This window comes from Cavia porcellus, unplaced genomic scaffold (genome assembly GCF_034190915.1).
Source record: "Cavia porcellus strain 051 isolate PalLab524CR breed Dunkin Hartley unplaced genomic scaffold, mCavPor4.1 scaffold_23, whole genome shotgun sequence".
NCBI classification, from domain to species: Eukaryota; Metazoa; Chordata; class Mammalia; order Rodentia; family Caviidae; genus Cavia; species Cavia porcellus.
Genome location: NW_026947506.1, coordinates 17,726,676 through 17,744,192, shown reverse-complemented (window position 1 = coordinate 17,744,192; position 17,517 = coordinate 17,726,676). Strand labels below are relative to the sequence as shown.

Below are 17,517 nucleotides of genomic sequence, written 5' to 3'. Positions count from 1 at the left end.
TTTGGCTCCTCATCCTTTTTCTGTATGTTAGATTCAAAAGCTAAGAAAAATTTCAGTGTGCTGATGATTTCAGGCCCATCCACGGGATGAACACAGTGGATGTACAATGTCACTAATTAACATAGTAGATGGGAGAAATAAATGACCCAGAACTCAGGCTGCTGAAGCCAAAGGACAATCACACAATGCAAGTCTTTGCTCATGTTGTCCTGTCCCAGTGACACAGACAGGCAGCACAAGCACTACAGCACATTCCCGCAAAATCTAGGCCTCTGAGCGAGCAGTCCAATCATGGTCCTGGAGAAAAAAGAGAGGAAAATGCTCAGATTTACGAAAATGGCATAAAAGAGAATTAAAAGTAGAAGTGTTTTATGTATTTCAGAGGAATTCATGTTGAGGAAGCAAAATTTATTGCTTACAACTGCACTGAGAAATGGCTGTTGGCAAATTCACACTATAAATCTCAAAAAGAGCTTTCTCACTGTGAACATTTAATATTCATAAGAATAGAATACATGTTTCTATGGTATTATGAAGAATAGAATTAAAATTAAAAATGAAAACGTAGTGGGTTTCATCTCAAAGTTTGGGCTTTTGTAAAAATCATTAGTGGTGTTACTCTGGAATCACCTAGAATCTGTAATGGCTCAGAGCTTCTAAAAATATATAAAGAAATGGATCCCCTTGTCTTGAACAGGTACAGATTTCAAAACATTTGTTTAATCAGGGCTTACAGCTGGTAACCCTTTATGTGCTGGTTGTGTAAATCTTCATGAATGTCAATATGGGGAAACAACCTGTATAAAAATTATGCAGTAAAATCACTAAGAGTTTTGTCTCTCTCTCTCTTTATGTCTCTCTCTCTCTCTCTCTCTCTCTCTCTCTCTCTATATATATATATATATATATATATATATATATATATACCTGTCTATCTGTCTGTATGTCTGTCTGTCTATCTATCTCTATCTCTCTCAGTCTTTATCATGGCTTGAACTCACAACTCACAACCTGGTTATTGCCAGGCAAGTGCTTCTTTGGCTCAGTTTACTGCCTGACTTTTGCAGATATTTGGCATACACATGTCCTATTCTTGTGTCCTTACTCCTACAAGTGTCCCTTTCTCACCTCAAGCCGGCTGAGATTGTTGAAAATGAGACAAAATAATTCACTCTGTGTGCATATTTCTTGAAAAGAACTATGGTTCTTAGATGTTGTGGGAATATGTGTTTTGGTATTATCACCCTCAAGTTTTATTTCATGTCCATTCTCTCCTCCTCATTAAAGAGAATAAAACAGGAAAAGCTTTAAAGGAGGAAAAAAGGAAATTTTTTATTAATTTTTTGTGTGAAAACTTTCAGAACACAGATTCCTCAGCTGTCCATAAATGACTTGCTGATTATGTAGGAGTCATCCCAGTTGCTTGGGAATCCCTGTTCATCCTACAAGGGAGAACATTCAAATGTTAATTTTTTTCTTTCCAAATATGTAAATAATTATTATCTTTTACATGAAATGTGGAAATTAAAAAGTATGAGTTTCTATCACTGCATCAAATGAACAACATAAAACATTGAAAATAACTTACAAAGTGTAATTTCCTCATAGTGAAATGAATGGAGCAAAGTGGATTAGGGCAGAAGATTTTTCCGGGCAAGCACAGGTCTTCTCAGCTTCTCTGAGTACAAATCTGTGTTACAGTGACTTATTGTCAAGTGCTTCATAGAAACAGAAGTTATATTGAATGTACAAATTGACCAAAAGAATGTTTTCCTTGCAATTCTACAGAGGAACCAGGCAAGAATTGCAGCTTAAGTGGCTGAAGGGCAACCATTGAGATATGGCGCTATATTAACACTCTTGTGAGAGTGACATGCCAGCTCTTAAGCATTAGGAGTTAGGACTGAGAATGCCTGTTCATTCCCTCAGTTGGTGTCACAGTTGTGAACTCTTGAAGGTTAATGTGCTCCGGTTTCCAGAAAACAATCATCCCTCTGTGTTGTTGGGATTCGATGTGGGTTGATGCTAATCCAACATTACTAGCAGAAGACTTTTTTGAAGAAACCACTTGTTTGACTGTTTAATTCTAAGAAAAATATATGACAGAAGATGAACAAGAATTTGCCATAACTTTACAGGCATTCTGAAGCAAGGAAATCACCAACTGCATTTGGCAAGCACTGAAAGGCCTGCCAAAGTCCCCGGAGGCACCAATTTACCTGTATCACCAAAGTTGTGTGTCACACATTCTCGAGCTACTAGTGAAGGCATCTTGTGACACTTCCAACTCTTATGTGCAAACAACACACTAATAAATAAAGTATCTATCCAGGAGTCCCGGATGATGAAAGTGGTAGGAGACTAGTGACAAATAGTAAACTTGTATGAACCATTTCTTTTCCTTCATTCAAGTCTAATCACAATATGACTGATTATTTATGTGTATAGTTAGCATGTAGTGATCTGTCAGTCAGAAAATCAACAACCCTAGGAAAACATGGAACAGATTTAGAGTTTTCTAACCAAAATGGGAAGCAACAGGAGCCAAATGTACCTGACCTTGAAAGCAGGCACATGGATTAGCCTTATCACACCTCTGTGGAAGACATCTCGGTCTAAATTCTTAGGTACTGTAACCCTGAATCTTTAAAGTTTCTATTCCTCTTTACTTTCCATTTTGCACTTGTAATTCATCCTACTGTCATCTTGTAATCTCAATAAACCGCAACTTACTATGTATCACAAGGTATATGCCAGGCAATACTCTTGTATCTGTACACAAGAATGTGGAAAAATTTTTGCCCCGTCAGTTCTAACATAGCTCTAGGGCTGGATTAGAAACAAAAGCAGCATTTTCCAACCTTTCATTAGCCTGGTTTAAAAGGCATTACTACACAAAGAGATTTCATGAAAAAATGTACAAAATGTTCCTACAAGGCTGATGACATTTTCCATGCAAATGGAATTCCACAGTGTATCCAAGGAAGAAACTTATACAATATTCTAAGAAGGGTTAACTTTGGAAAAATTTTACCCTATTTAAAAGGAAATTCAAGAGCTTGCATTTCATTAGCTTTACTACATTTTGTGTGTGTGTTTGTGTGCGTGTGTGTGTGTGTGTGTATCTCTAATAGTGAGTGTTATGCTCATATTTGTAAAAGTAGCTATAGAGAAGAAAATTTATTACAAATTACCCATGATTTCTATTTTTCTTGTCATTTTGTACAAGAAAGTATCTTCTTAATGTAGAAGTATCAAAATCTACACAACTGAATTACAACTAGTGCACATATTTTGTATAAAATTCCGAACCTAAAATTAACTAAGAGAGCACAGCAATGATGATTGTTGGGTATTGCACTGATAGGGGCATTGAACCTATTTTGGTTATGCTAGTTATTGCAGAATCAGGAAATCATCAACACTAGTGAGGGGAGATGTTTGGACCTGGGGACTCTTGTTCCTGGTAACAGTGATAGCTAGTGAGGCCAGTGGACAATGCTGAGAGGCTCAGCAGTGTAGGTAAGCAGCAGACATCGAGGTCTTTACTGTCTGGCACAGAATGGAGAAGGATTTTGTCATTCAGCGGGAGGGAATGTTTGGCGGGAGCCATGTTGAAGTGAAGCCAGATGAACCTTAACCAGAACAGCTGCTGGCTTCCTTTAGAAGACCCTAGTTGGGTGCAGACACATGGAAATTGATTGGAATGAGCTTATTCAAATGAGCCTCCTCTTGAGGCAGGCTGGCTAATGCTGTCTACTACTCCATCATAAGGCAGTGCCTGGTTTGAAGGGAAAGAATGGCGGAACTCAGAACACTGTATCCATAGGGCATCTAATAATGAATCCAGAGAGAATCCTGGAAGAGAACGATTTTTTTTTCATTCATTTTTCTTTTTGGTTTGGTATTTTCTTGTTTTATTAATCTGCTTTTAATTTCTCCTTTATTTTGTTCTTAATTTCTGCGGGTGACTGTGATTCCTAACTTCCCTGTGGGTATGCTTTTATTTGGATTTCAATTTTTCTCTTTCAAATCTCATTTAGTCTTCTGCATTAGTTTCCCCCAGTAGGTGGGATCCATCTACCATCTCCGTTGTATTGTAATCTCTTTCCCTTTGGCCATTACTCTTCTTCCTCTGAAATATATTTTGAATCTTAACCCTTGAGGACAGATTGGACATATCATGAATTCATATATTGTTTATGATTGTTTGCATTCTGTTTTATCTTCCCGAATTCAGTTCACACTGTTAGGAAACTAGCAAGTATCACTCCAAGAATTCAACTGAAACAGAAAAGACATGAGAACACACAAATCAGACTAATCCTCTGGCACCCAGGCCAATAAAGCAAACCTGGGGGGAAATGAGGTTGCAAAATTTGAAAACCCAATAAACCCAATGGTAGGTTACTTCAATGTGGCAACAAGGCAATTGAATGAGGCTGTGGAATATATTAAAACACAAGTAATCTCTCAAGTAACCACAACTAACTACAGAGATTACCAAAATACACAACCTTCTTAGTGATGTTAGTTCAGACACAGCCCCAAAAAAAAGGCGAGCTTACAAGAACTGTTGAAGCACAACCTAAGAAATAAATGAACCCATTAAATAGATTCAAGCCGATATGCAAGAGAAAAAAATCCATTTTAAAAATTCAGAGCACTTTAGGCCAGTTTGAGGAAAGGACTTCACATACTGAGTACAGGCTGGCACTTAGTGACGAGGAGAGACAACAAATGACATTAAAAGCACTTTGTAGACATCATGACAGAAAGCTTTCCTGGTACAGAAGAGGAATTTAACCTACCAATAATTGAGGCAATTATTTCTCCAGTTAGCACTGATTAAAAGAATTCTACCTGCCCATGTGTAATAGACAAGTTTGCAGACATTCAAATAAAAATAGAGTATCAAAATCTGTTAGGGATGGGCTGGGGATTTCTCTCAGTAGCATAAGCAATTTCCTGGCAAGCTGTAGTCCTGAGTTCTATCCCTGGTAACAATAAAAATGAAAAAGAGAAAAAAAAAATCTGTTAGGGATTAGGACTGTTGTGCTCCTTCCAATAAGGTCCCCAAGTACATGAGGGTATGTAACACTTCTGATGCTGGAGGAAAACTGGATCACACTCTGAGTATGTAAAACAGAAAAAAGAGAAGCTTTGGAAGAAAGCCAGTGATATCTATCCCTGAAGTGGTAGCCCTTCTTACTGTCTACCTTCCTTCCTTTCTTCCTTCCTTGTTTTCTTCCTTCCTTCCTTCCTTTCTTCCTTCCTTTCTTGCTTCCTTCTTTCGTTCCTTGCTTCCTTCCATCCCTCATTCCCTCTGTCCTTTCATTCTTTTGGTTTTTAATTCAAGTTAGTATTTAATCCCACATGTCCTTGAAACTGCAATGATATTCCTGCCTCAGCTTTGAGAGTGCTGGGATTAATGATGTGTTCGCCCACACCCTGCAAATCAGCATTGTTATTTTTTGTGAAAGGAGATAAAATTAAACACAACAAAACAGAGCAAAATTGGACATAATAACGCAATGTAAGAGATATAAATTTCAAAACTAGATAATCTGAAATCTTCCCTATCTATCATGTTGTCTATTTTTTTCTTCCAAATAGTTGTCCATGTCTTGAAACACAGAATTCATACTGAGAAACCTAGTATAAAATTAATCCAAACAGTCTGAGAAAGGAGTTTTAGGTCTTTAAAATCAGACAATAAGGAAGTCACTAATGGCTGTGCTAGAATCGGTTGTTTGCTTCAAAATGCCTATGCATACTTTCATGTATGTGGAAACTCAGTTAAACACAACCAGCTTTTTAAAAAAAGACCATATTTTAGAGAACAAACCAAAACATGGATAAAAGTATTGGGCTTCAAAGAGATGATAGAAGGAAATCCCCTCCTTACTACATTGCCTAGGGTCAACCTCTCAAGGGACGTCCAGATTACTGGCTCCGACATGCTAATGGGATAGGGGGAGAAGATGTGATGTTTGTTTCTCAGCCTGCAGGCTGGCAGACTCACAGCTGCTCATGGTGGGGAGAGGGTTTGCCTGGACTCCTGGCACTCCCAGCATGACCCATGTCCCAGGAAATGCCAGTGGAACTCAGTAATATTACTGTTTCCAAACATTGGGTCCAAGGAGTGAACTAGGTTAGTAGGAGATCTAAAAGCTCTGAGGAAGTAGCATTTACAGTTGTCCCACACTAGACTTTAGGTTTAGAGACATTCTGCCAATATTCACTGTTTGTGCCTGTCCCAAATCCATGTCCCTTGCTCCCGACACTGTATCAGATTACCCAGAAGAACCACCTCTTCACTCCCAGCACACCTATTTCTCATGGAGCCTTGAATCTGCTCCCTTCACATTACTTCCCTGCAACTGGCTTTCACCCACATGTGATCCCAAGGGAAAAGGTGCCTTATTGACCGATCTGTCCTGCTTTGCTCCTTACCACCAGAAAGGAATAAACACAGAGGGCCTACTGAGAACAGTGGCATGCTGGAGTTACTATCCTCCACCCTAGCCTCTCATCTTCTGGAAATGGCAGGAAGACGATAGACCAGAGAACTCCCCCATATGAATGAGACAAAAGAAATTCTGGGCTAGTCAAACAGACTGTTTTCATAAACATATAGAAAAGACAGGTAGGATGAAAATTGACTGACTCTCACATTTTGAGTGAGACACACCTAGGGCAATTGGATTAGAATAGGGTGGGAAGAAACACCATAGGGTGGATCCTGTCCTAAGAGTTATAAAAGGGACACCAAGAAGGAAGAATCCTTTCTGTTTCCATGATGAGGTGGTTCCCTGCTTGAAACTTGGAATTCATATCCTTGCTTCCAGCCCAGATGAATTAGCCTCCTGAAAGGAACTCAGACGGGACTCAACAAGGCTTCGTATTTTAAGGTCTGTGCATTTTGGTGAGCTATTTCTTTGAGTGATCAAGAAACTTTTCAGAATTGACTTACATACTAGGAAATCTCAGTCAGCTTATTTATAAATAAGTATTTCTTTTAATCTATAAACTAGGCTCTCTACTTGTGATTGCCATACTGCCCTGCCTGTCTTGGAACTGCTGACTGCAGTGAAATTTGTGCCATCTGGTGAAGAAGAAATTTGATTCCTGTGACTTGACAAGCTTGCTGCACTTTCACTCTCCTGATGTTAAGGGTTTCCAGTACCGCAGGCCCAGCAGAAATGTCACAGGGGCCCACAGTGGACAGCAGGTACACCACAGACATCAAAGTAGTGAACGTGTCCTTTTTGTGGTCCATTGATAACATTAGATTTTGCCTAAAGGAAATAGATGACTGCATTCAAAGTTCAATCTTTTCAGCTGAAGGAAATGATCAAGTGAAATGGTGCTTACGACTCTACCCAAATGGTCTTGATGAACAAAGCAAAGATTATGTGTGCTTATACCTGGGAATGATCTGCTGTCCAAGGAGGGTAGCTCATGCAAAATTCACCTTTTCCATTCTGAATGCCAAAGGAGAGAAAACCAAGGTGCTCTCAAGTCCACAAGCTTATACATTTGTGCGAGGAAAGGACTGGGGATTCAAACATTTCATCCTTAGAGAGTTTCTTTTGGATCCAAACAATGGGCTTCTCTCCAATGACAAGCTTTCCTTCTTCTGTGAAGTGAAAGTAGCACAAGATCCCACCAATCATTCCAGCCAGAATATTAGGAAGCTGGTTAAGGTTCCTGAGGGCTGCTTGGCAGAGGATCTAGGAGGACTGTGGGAGCGATCCCAGCTCTCAGACTGTTGCTTGTGTGTGGCTGGCCAGGAATTCCAGGCTCACAAAGCCATCTTAGCAGCTCGCTCTCCAGTTTTCATGGCGTTGTTGGAACATGAAAAGCAAGGAAGCAAAAAGAATCGTGTTGAAATCAGTGACATGGATCCTGAAGTTTTTAAGGAAATGATATACTTTATGTACACTGGAAAGGCACCAAACCTAGGGATCATGGCAACTGAACTGCTGGAGGCTGCAAGCAGGTTTGGTCTGGAGCGCCTGAAGCTCATGTGTGAGAACCACCTGTGCAGCAACCTCTCTGTGGAGAATGCCGTGGAAATCCTCATCTTGGCTGACCTCCACAGTGCACCTCAGTTGAAAACCCGGACACTGGATTTCATCAATTTTCATGTTTCTGACATCCTGGAGACCTCTGAGTGGAAGGCCATGGTGGTGTCCCACCCTCACTTGGTGGCCGAAGCCTATCACTCTCTGGTTTCCATGCAGTGTGCATTCATGGTACCCCCATGCAAGCGTGTGAGACTGTCCAGAGATCCCACATGTCCATTTATCTTCCCAAAACCCTGGCCACATTTGCTGCCCCTGAACCATAATATGCTAGGGAAATCCGTGGAAACTTCACTCTTCTATGTGGAAATATTAAATTGTGCCTCTCTAGGGGAGAGAAGGGACCACAGTCTTAAGGTCAGAAAAAGGAAATGCGATACTGAGAATTTAGAAGTCGTGTATCATGCATTTTCAAATCTGTGTTTTATAATATTGAGCAAAGTGGGTTTTTACAGTGTCGATGCCAAACGGAAACCAAAACTCCTGTCAATGTTGAAGGCAGACCTGGGGTGGGGCTACCCTTAGAGGCAGGGACCATGAACTTCACTCTGTAAATGCAAGACTCCTTCCTGGCTTTCTGCACCATCATGCATCCCTGGGCACCCCACTTGTAACACGGGCTTTTTGCTGTCCCTCACTTTTCTCTGTAAATAAACCTGAATCTTACTTTGTACAGTTGTTTGGCTCCTCATCCTTTTTCTGTATGTTAGATTCAGAAGCTAAGAAAAATTTCAGTGTGCTGATGATTTCAGGCCCATCCACGGGATGAACACAGTGGATGTACAATGTCACTAATTAACATAGTAGATGGCAGAAATAAATGACCCAGAACTCAGGCTGCTGAAGCCAAAGGACAATCACACAATGCAAGTCTTTGCTCATGTTGTCCTGTCCCAGTGACACAGACAGGCAGCACAAGCACTACAGCACATTCCCGCAAAATCTAGGCCTCTGAGCGAGCAGTCCAATCATGGTCCTGGAGAAAAAAGAGAGGAAAATGCTCAGATTTATGAAAATGGCATGAAAGAGAATTAAAAGTAGAAGTGTTTTATGTATTTCAGAGGAATTCATGTTGAGGAAGCAAAATTTATTACTTACAACTGCACTGAGAAATGGCTGTTGGCAAATTCACACTATAAATCTCAAAAAGAGCTTTCTCACTGTGAACATTTAATATTCATAAGAATAGAATACATGTTTCTATGGTATTATGAAGAATGGAATTAAAATTAAAAATGAAAACGTAGTGGGTTTCATCTCAAAGTTTGGGCTTTTGTAAAAATCATTAGTGGTGTTACTCTGGAATCACCTAGAATCTGTAATGGCTCAGAGCTTCTAAAAATATATAAAGAAATGGATCCCCTTGTCTTGAACAGGTACAGATTTCAAAACATTTGTTTAATCAGGGCTTACAGCTGGTAACCCTTTATGTGCTGGTTGTTTAAATCTTCATGAATGTCAATATGGGATAACAACCTGTATAACAACTATGCAGTAAAATCACTAAGAGTTTTGTCTCTCTCTCTTTCTCTCTCTCTCTCTCTCTCTCTATATATATATATATATATATATATGTCTATCTGTCTGTCTGTATCTCTGTCTATCTATCTCTATCTCTCTCAGTCTTTATCATGGCTTGAACTCACAACTCACAACCTGGTTATTGCCAGGCAAGTGCTTCTTTGGCTCAGTTTACTGCCTGACTTTTGCAGATATTTGGCATACATATGTCCTATTCTTGTGTCCTTACTCCTAGAAGTGTCCCTTTCTCACCTCAAGCCGGCTGAGATTGTTGAAAATGAGACAAAATAATTCACTCTGTGTGCATATTTCTTGAAAAGAACTATGGTTCTTAGATGTTGTGGGAATATGTGTTTTGGTATTATCACCCTCAAGTTTTATTTCACGTCCATTCTCTCCTCCTCATTAAAGAGAATAAAACAGGAAAAGCTTTAAAGGAGGAAAAAAGGAAAATTTTTATTAATTTTTTGTGTGAAAACTTTCAGAACACAGATTCCTCAGCTGTCCATACCTGACTTGCTGATTATGTAGGAGTCATCCCAGTTGCTTGGGAATCGCTGTTCATCCTACAAGGGAGAACATTCAAATGTTAATTTTTTTCTTTCAAAATATGTAAATAATTATTATCTTTTACATGAAATGTGGAAATTAAAAAGTATGAGTTTCTATCACTGCATCAAATGAACAACAAAAAACATTGAAAATAACTTACAAAGTGTAATTTCCTCATAGTGAAATGAATGGAGCAAAGTGGATTAGGGCAGAAGATTTTTCAGGGCAAGCACAGGTCTTCTCAGCTTCTCTGAGTACAAATATGTGTTACAGTGACTTATTGTCAAGTGCTTCATAGAAACAGAAGTTATATTGAATGTACAAATTGACCAAAAGAATGTTTTCCTTGCAATTCTACAGAGGAACCAGGCAAGAATTGCAGCTTAAGTGGCTGAAGGGCAACCAGTGAGATATGGCGCTATATTAACACTCTTGTGAGAATGACATGCCAGCTGTTAAGCATTAGGTGTTAGGACAGCGAATGCCTGTTCATTCCCTCAGTTGGTGTCACAGTTGGGAACTCTTGAAGGCTGAAGTGCTCCCGTTTCCAGAAAACAATCATCCCTCTGCCATGTTGGGATTCCATGGGGGTTAATGCTAATCCAACATTACTAGCAGAAGACTTTTTTGAAGAAACCACTTGTTTGACTGCTTAATTCTAAGAAAAATATATGACAGAAGATGAACAAGAATTTGCCATAACTTTACAGGTATTCTGAAGCAAGGAAATCACCAACTGCATTTGGCAAGCACTGAAAGGCCTGCCAAAGTCCCCGGAGGCACCAATTTACCTGTATCATCCAAAGTTGTGTGTCACACATTCTCGAGCTACTAGTGAAGGCATCTTGTGACACTTCCAACTCTTATGTGCAAACAACACACTAATAAATAAAGTATCTATCCAGGAGTCCCGGATGATGAAAGTGGTAGGAGACTAGTGACAAATAGTAAACTTGCATGAACCATTTCGTTTCCTTCATTCAAGTCTAATCACAATATGACTGATTATTTATGTGTATAGTTAGCATGTAGTGATCTCTCACTCAGAAAATCAACAACCCTAGGAAAACATGGAACAGATTTAGAGTTTTCTAACCAAAATGGGAAGCAACAGGAGCCAAATGTACCTGACCTTGAAAGCAGGCACATGGATTAGCCTTATCACACCTCTGTGGAAGACATCTCGGTCTAAATTCTTAGGTACTGTAACCCTGAATCTTTAAAGTTTCTATTCCTCTTTACTTTCCATTTTGCACTTGTAATTCATCCTACTGTCATCTTGTAATCTCAATAAACCGCAACTTACTATGTATCACAAGGTATATCCCAGGCAATACTCTTGTATCTGTACACAAGAATGTGGAAAAATTTTTGCCCCTTCAGTTCTAACATAGCTCTAGGGCTGGATTAGAAACAAAAGCAGCATTTTCCCACCTTTCATTAGCCTGGTTTAAAAGGCATTGCTACACAAAGAGAATTCATGAAAAAATGTACAAAATGTTCCTACAAGGCTGATGACATTTTCCATGCAAATGGAATTCCACAGTGTATCCAAGGAAGAAACTTATACAATATTCTAAGAAGGGTTAACTTTGGAAAAATTTTACCCTATTTAAAAGGAAATTCAAGAGCTTGCATTTCATTAGCTTTACTACATTTTGTGTGTGTGTTTGTGTGCGTGTGTGTGTTTGTGTGTGTATCTCTAATAGTGAGTGTTATGCTCATATTTGTAAAAGTAGCTATAGAGAAGAAAATTTATTACAAATTACCCATGATTTCTATTTTTCTTGTCATTTTGTACAAGAAAGTATCTTCTTAATGTAGAAGTATCAAAATCTACACAACTGAATTACAACTAGTGCACATATTTTGTATAAAATTCAGAACCTAAAATTAACTAAGAGAGCACAGCAATGATGATTGTTGGGTATTGCACTGATAGGGGCATTGAACCTATTTTGGTTATGCTAGTTATTGCAGAATCAGGAAATCATCAACACTAGTGAGGGGAGATGTTTGGACCTGGGGACTCTTGTTCCTGGTAACAGTGACAGCTAGTGAGGCCAGTGGACAATGCTGAGAGGCTCAGCAGTGTAGGTAAGCAGCAGACATCGAGGTCTTTACTGTCTGGCACAGAATGGAGAAGGATTTTGTCATTCAGCGGGAGGGAATGTTTGGCGGGACCCATGTTGAAGTGAAGTCAGATGAACCTTAACCAGAACAGCTGCTGGCTTCCTTTAGAAGACCCTAGTTGGGTGAAGACACATGGAAATTGATTGGAATGAGCTTATTCAAATGAGCCTCCTCTTGAGGCAGGCTGGCTAATGCTGTCTACTACTCCATCATAAGGCAGTGCCTGGTTTGAAGGGAAAGAATGGCGGAACTCAGAACACTGTATCCATAGGGCATCTAATAATGAATCCAGAGAGAATCCTGGAAGAGAACGATTTTTTTTTCATTCATTTTTCTTTTTGGTTTGGTATTTTCTTGTTTTATTCATCTGCTTTTAATTTCTCCTTTATTTTGTTCTTAATTTCTGCGGGTGACTGTGATTCCTAACTTCCCTGTGGGTATGCTTTTGTTTGGATTTCAATTTTTCTCTTTCAAATCTCATTTAGTCTTTTGCATTAGTTTCCCCCAGTAGGTGGGATCCATCTACCATCTCCGTTGTATTGTAATCTCTTTCCCTTTGGCCATTACTCTTCTTCCTCTGAAATATATTTTGAATCTTAACCCTTGAGGACAGATTGGACATATCATGAATTCATATATTGTTTATGATTGTTTGCATTCTGTTTTATCTTCCCGAATTCAGTTCATACTGTTAGGAAACTAGCAAGTATCACTCCAAGAATTCAACTGAAACAGAAAAGACATGAGAACACACAAATCAGACTAATCCTCTGGCACCCAGGCCAATAAAGCAAACCTGGGGGGAAATGAGGTTGCAAAATTTGAAAACCCAATGGTAGGTTACTTCAATGTGGCAACAAGGCAATTGAATGAGGCTGTGGAATATATTAAAACACAAGTAATCTCTCAAGTAACCACAACTAACTACAGAGATTACCAAAATACACAACCTTCTTAGTGATGTTAGTTAAGACACAGCCCAAAAAAAAGGCGAGCTTTCAAGAACTGTTGAAGCACAACCTAAGAAATAAATGAACCCATTAAATAGATTCAAGCCGATATGCAAGAGAAAAAAATCCATTTTAAAAATTCAGAGCACTTTAGGCCAGTTTGAGGAAAGGACTTCACATACTGAGTACAGGCTGGCACTTAGTGATGAGGAGAGACAACAAATGACATTAAAAGCACTTTGTAGACATCATGGCAGAAAGCTTTCCTAGTACAGAAGAGGAATTTAGCCTACCAATAATTGAGGCAATTATTTCTCCAGTTAGCACTGATTAAAAGAATTCTACCTGCCCATGTGTAATAGACAAGTTTGCAGACATTCAAATAAAAATAGAGTATTAAAATCTGTTAGGGATGGGCTGGGGATTTCTCTCAGTAGCATAAGCAATTTCCTGGCAAGCTGTAGTCCTGAGTTCTATCCCTGGTAACAATAAAAATGAAAAAGAGAAAAAAAAATATCTGTTAGGGATGAGGACTGTTGTGCTCCTTCCAATAAGGTCCCCAAGTACATGAGGGTATGTAACACTTGTGAGGCTGGAGGAAAACTGGAGCACACTCTGAGTATGTAAAACAGAAAAAAGAGAAGCTTTGGAAGAAAGCCAGTGATATCTATCCCTGAAGTGGTAGCCCTTCTTACTGTCTACCTACCTTCCTTCCTTCCTTCCTTCTTTTCTTCCTTCCTTTCTTCCTTCCTTTCTTGCTTTCTTCTTTCGTTCCTTGCTTCCTTCCATCCCTCATTCCCTCTGCCCTTTCATTCTTTTGGTTTTTAATTCAAGTTAGTATTTAATCCCACATGTCCTTGAAACTGCAATGATATTCCTGCCTCAGCTTTGAGAGTGCTGGGATTAATGATGTGTTCGCCCACACCCTGCAAATCAGCATTGTTATTTTTTGTGAAAGGAGATAAAATTAAACACAACAAAACAGAGCAAAATTGGACATAATAACTCAATGTAAGAGATATAAATTTCAAAACTAGATAATCTGAAATCTTCCCTATCTATCATGTTGTCTATTTTTTTCTTCCAAATAGTTGTCCATGTCTTGCCACACAGAATTCATACTGAGAAACCTAGTATAAAATTAATCCAAACAGTCTGAGAAAGGAGTTTTAGGTCTTTAAAATCAGACAAAAAGAAGTCACTAATGGCTGTGCTAGAATCGGTTGTTTGCTTCAAAATGCCTATGCATACTTTCATGTATGTGGAAACTCAGTTAAACACAACCAGCTTTTAAAAAAAAAGACCATATTTTATAGAACAAACCAAAACATGGATAAAAGTATTGGACTTCAAAGAGATGATAGAAGGAAATCCCCTCCTTACTACATTGCCTAGGGTCAACCTCTCAAGGGACGTCCAGATTACTGGCTCCGACATGCTAATGGGATAGGGGGACAAGATGTGATGTTTGTTTCTCAGCCTGCAGGCTGGCAGACTCACAGCTGCTCATGGTGGGGAGAGGGTTTGCCTGGACTCCTGGCACTCCCAGCATGACCCATGTCCCAGGAAATGCCAGTGGAACTCAGTAATATCACTGTTTCCAAACATTGGGTCCAAGGAGTGAACTAGGTTAGTAGGAGATCTAAAAGCTCTGAGGAAGTAGCATTTACAGTTGTCCCACACTAGACTTTAGGTTTAGAGACATTCTGCCAATATTCACTGTTTGTGCCTGTCCCAAATCCATGTCCCTTGCTCCCGACACTGTATCAGATTACCCAGAAGAACCACCTCTTCACTCCCAGCACACCTATTTCTCATGGAGCCTTGAATCTGCTCCCTTCACATTTCTTCCCTGCAACTGGCTTTCACCCACATGTGATCCCAAGGGAAAAGGTGCCTTATTGACCGATCTGTCCTGCTTTGCTCCTTACCACCAGAAAGGAATAAACACAGAGGGCCTACTGAGAACAGTGGCATGCTGGAGTTACTATCCTCCACCCTAGCCTCTCATCTTCTGGAAATGGCAGGAAGACGATAGACCAGAGAACTCCCCCATATGAATGAGACAAAAGAAATTGTGGGCTAGTCAAACAGACTGTTTTCATAAACATATAGAAAAGACAGGTAGGATGAAAATTGACTGACTCTCACATTTTGAGTGAGACACACCTAGGGCAATTGGATTAGAATAGGGTGGGAAGAACCACCATAGGGTGGATCCTGTCCTAAGAGTTATAAAAGGGACACCAAGAAGGAAGAATCCTTTCTGTTTCCATGATGAGGTGGTTCCCTGCTTGAAACTTGGAATTCATATCCTTGCTTCCAGCCCAGATGAATTAGCCTCCTGAAAGGAACTCAGACGGGACTCAACAAGGCTTCGTATTTTAAGGTCTGTGCATTTTGGTGAGCTATTTCTTTGAGTGATCAAGAAACTTTTCAGAATTGACTTATATACTAGGAAATCTCAGTCAGCTTATTTCTAAATACGTATTTCTTTTAATCTATAAACTAGGCTCTCTACTTGTGATTGCCATACTGCCCTGCCTGTCTTGGAAGTGCTGACTGCAGTGAAATTTGTGCCATCTGGTGAAGAAGAAATTTGATTCCTGTGACTTGACAAGCTTGCTGCACTTTCACTCTGCTGATGTTAAGGGTTTCCAGTACCGCAGGCCCAGCAGAAATGTCACAGGGGCCCACAGTGGACAGCAGGTACACCACAGACATCAAAGTAGTGAACGTGTCCTTTTTGTGGACCATTGATAACATTAGATTTTGCCTAAAGGAAATAGATGACTGCATTCAAAGTTCAATCTTTTCAGCTGAAGGAAATGATCAAGTGAAATGGTGCTTACGACTCTACCCAAATGGTCTTGATGAACAAAGCAAAGATTATGTGTGCTTATACCTGGGAATGATCTGCTGTCCAAGGAGGGTAGCTCATGCAAAATTCACCTTTTCCATTCTGAATGCCAAAGGAGAGAAAACCAAGGTGCTCTCAAGTCCACAAGCTTATACATTTGTGCGAGGAAAGGACTGGGGATTCAAACATTTCATCCTTAGAGAGTTTCTTTTGGATCCAAACAATGGGCTTCTCTCCAATGACAAGCTTTCCTTCTTCTGTGAAGTGAAAGTAGCACAAGATCCCACCAATCATTCCAGCCAGAATATTAGGAAGCTGGTTAATGTTCCTGAGGGCTGCTTGGCAGAGGATCTAGGAGGACTGTGGGAGCGATCCCAGCTCTCAGACTGTTGCTTGTGTGTGGCTGGCCAGGAATTCCAGGCTCACAAAGCCATCTTAGCAGCTCGCTCTCCAGTTTTCATGGCGTTGTTGGAACATGAAAAGCAAGGAAGCAAAAAGAATCGTGTTGAAATCAGTGACATGGATCCTGAAGTTTTTAAGGAAATGATATACTTTATGTACACTGGAAAGGCACCAAACCTAGGGATCATGGCAACTGAACTGCTGGAGGCTGCAAGCAGGTTTGGTCTGGAGCGCCTGAAGCTCATGTGTGAGAACCACCTGTGCAGCAACCTCTCTGTGGAGAATGCCGTGGAAATCCTCATCTTGGCTGACCTCCACAGTGCACCTCAGTTGAAAACCCGGACACTGGATTTCATCAATTTTCATGTTTCTGACATCCTGGAGACCTCTGAGTGGAAGGCCATGGTGGTGTCCCACCCTCACTTGGTGGCCGAAGCCTATCACTCTCTGGTTTCCATGCAGTGTGCATTCATGGTACCCCCATGCAAGCGTGTGAGACTGTCCTGAGATCCCACATCTCCATTTATCTTCCCAAAACCCTGGCCACATTTGCTGCCCCTGAACCATAATATGCTAGGGAAATCCGTGGAAACTTCACTCTTCTATGTGGAAATATTAAATTGTGCCTCTCTAGAGGAGAGAAGGGACCACCGTCTTAAGGTCAGAAAAAGGAAATGCGATACTGAGAATTTAGAAGTCGTGTATCATGCATTTTCAAATCTGTGTTTTATAATATTGAGCAAAGTGGGTTTTTACAGTGTCGATGCCAAACGGAAACCAAAACTCCTGTCAATGTTGAAGGCAGACCTGGGGTGGGGCTACCCTTAGAGGCAGGGTCCATGAACTTCACTCTGTAAATGCAAGACTCCTTCCTGGCTTTCTGCACCATCATGCATCCCTGGGCACCCCACTTGTAACACGGGCTTTTTGCTGTCCCTCACTTTTCTCTGTAAATAAACCTGAATCTTACTTTGTACAGTTGTTTGGCTCCTCATCCTTTTTCTGTATG

General features: G+C 40.1%; 1 protein-coding gene across 1 annotated transcript; it reads left to right on the top strand.

The window, feature by feature from the left end:
• Window positions 1-4,527: 4,527 nt before the first annotated feature.
• On the top strand, window positions 4,528-16,967 carry LOC134472279 (speckle-type POZ protein-like; the record flags this gene model as incomplete). The annotated part of the gene is made up of 3 exons (XM_063233556.1): window positions 4,528-4,558; window positions 7,618-8,261; window positions 16,437-16,967. Coding segments are annotated over exons 1-3 (1,206 nt in total), but the record flags the coding sequence as incomplete, so codon positions are not given.
• Between the last annotated feature and the right edge of the window lie 550 nt (window positions 16,968-17,517).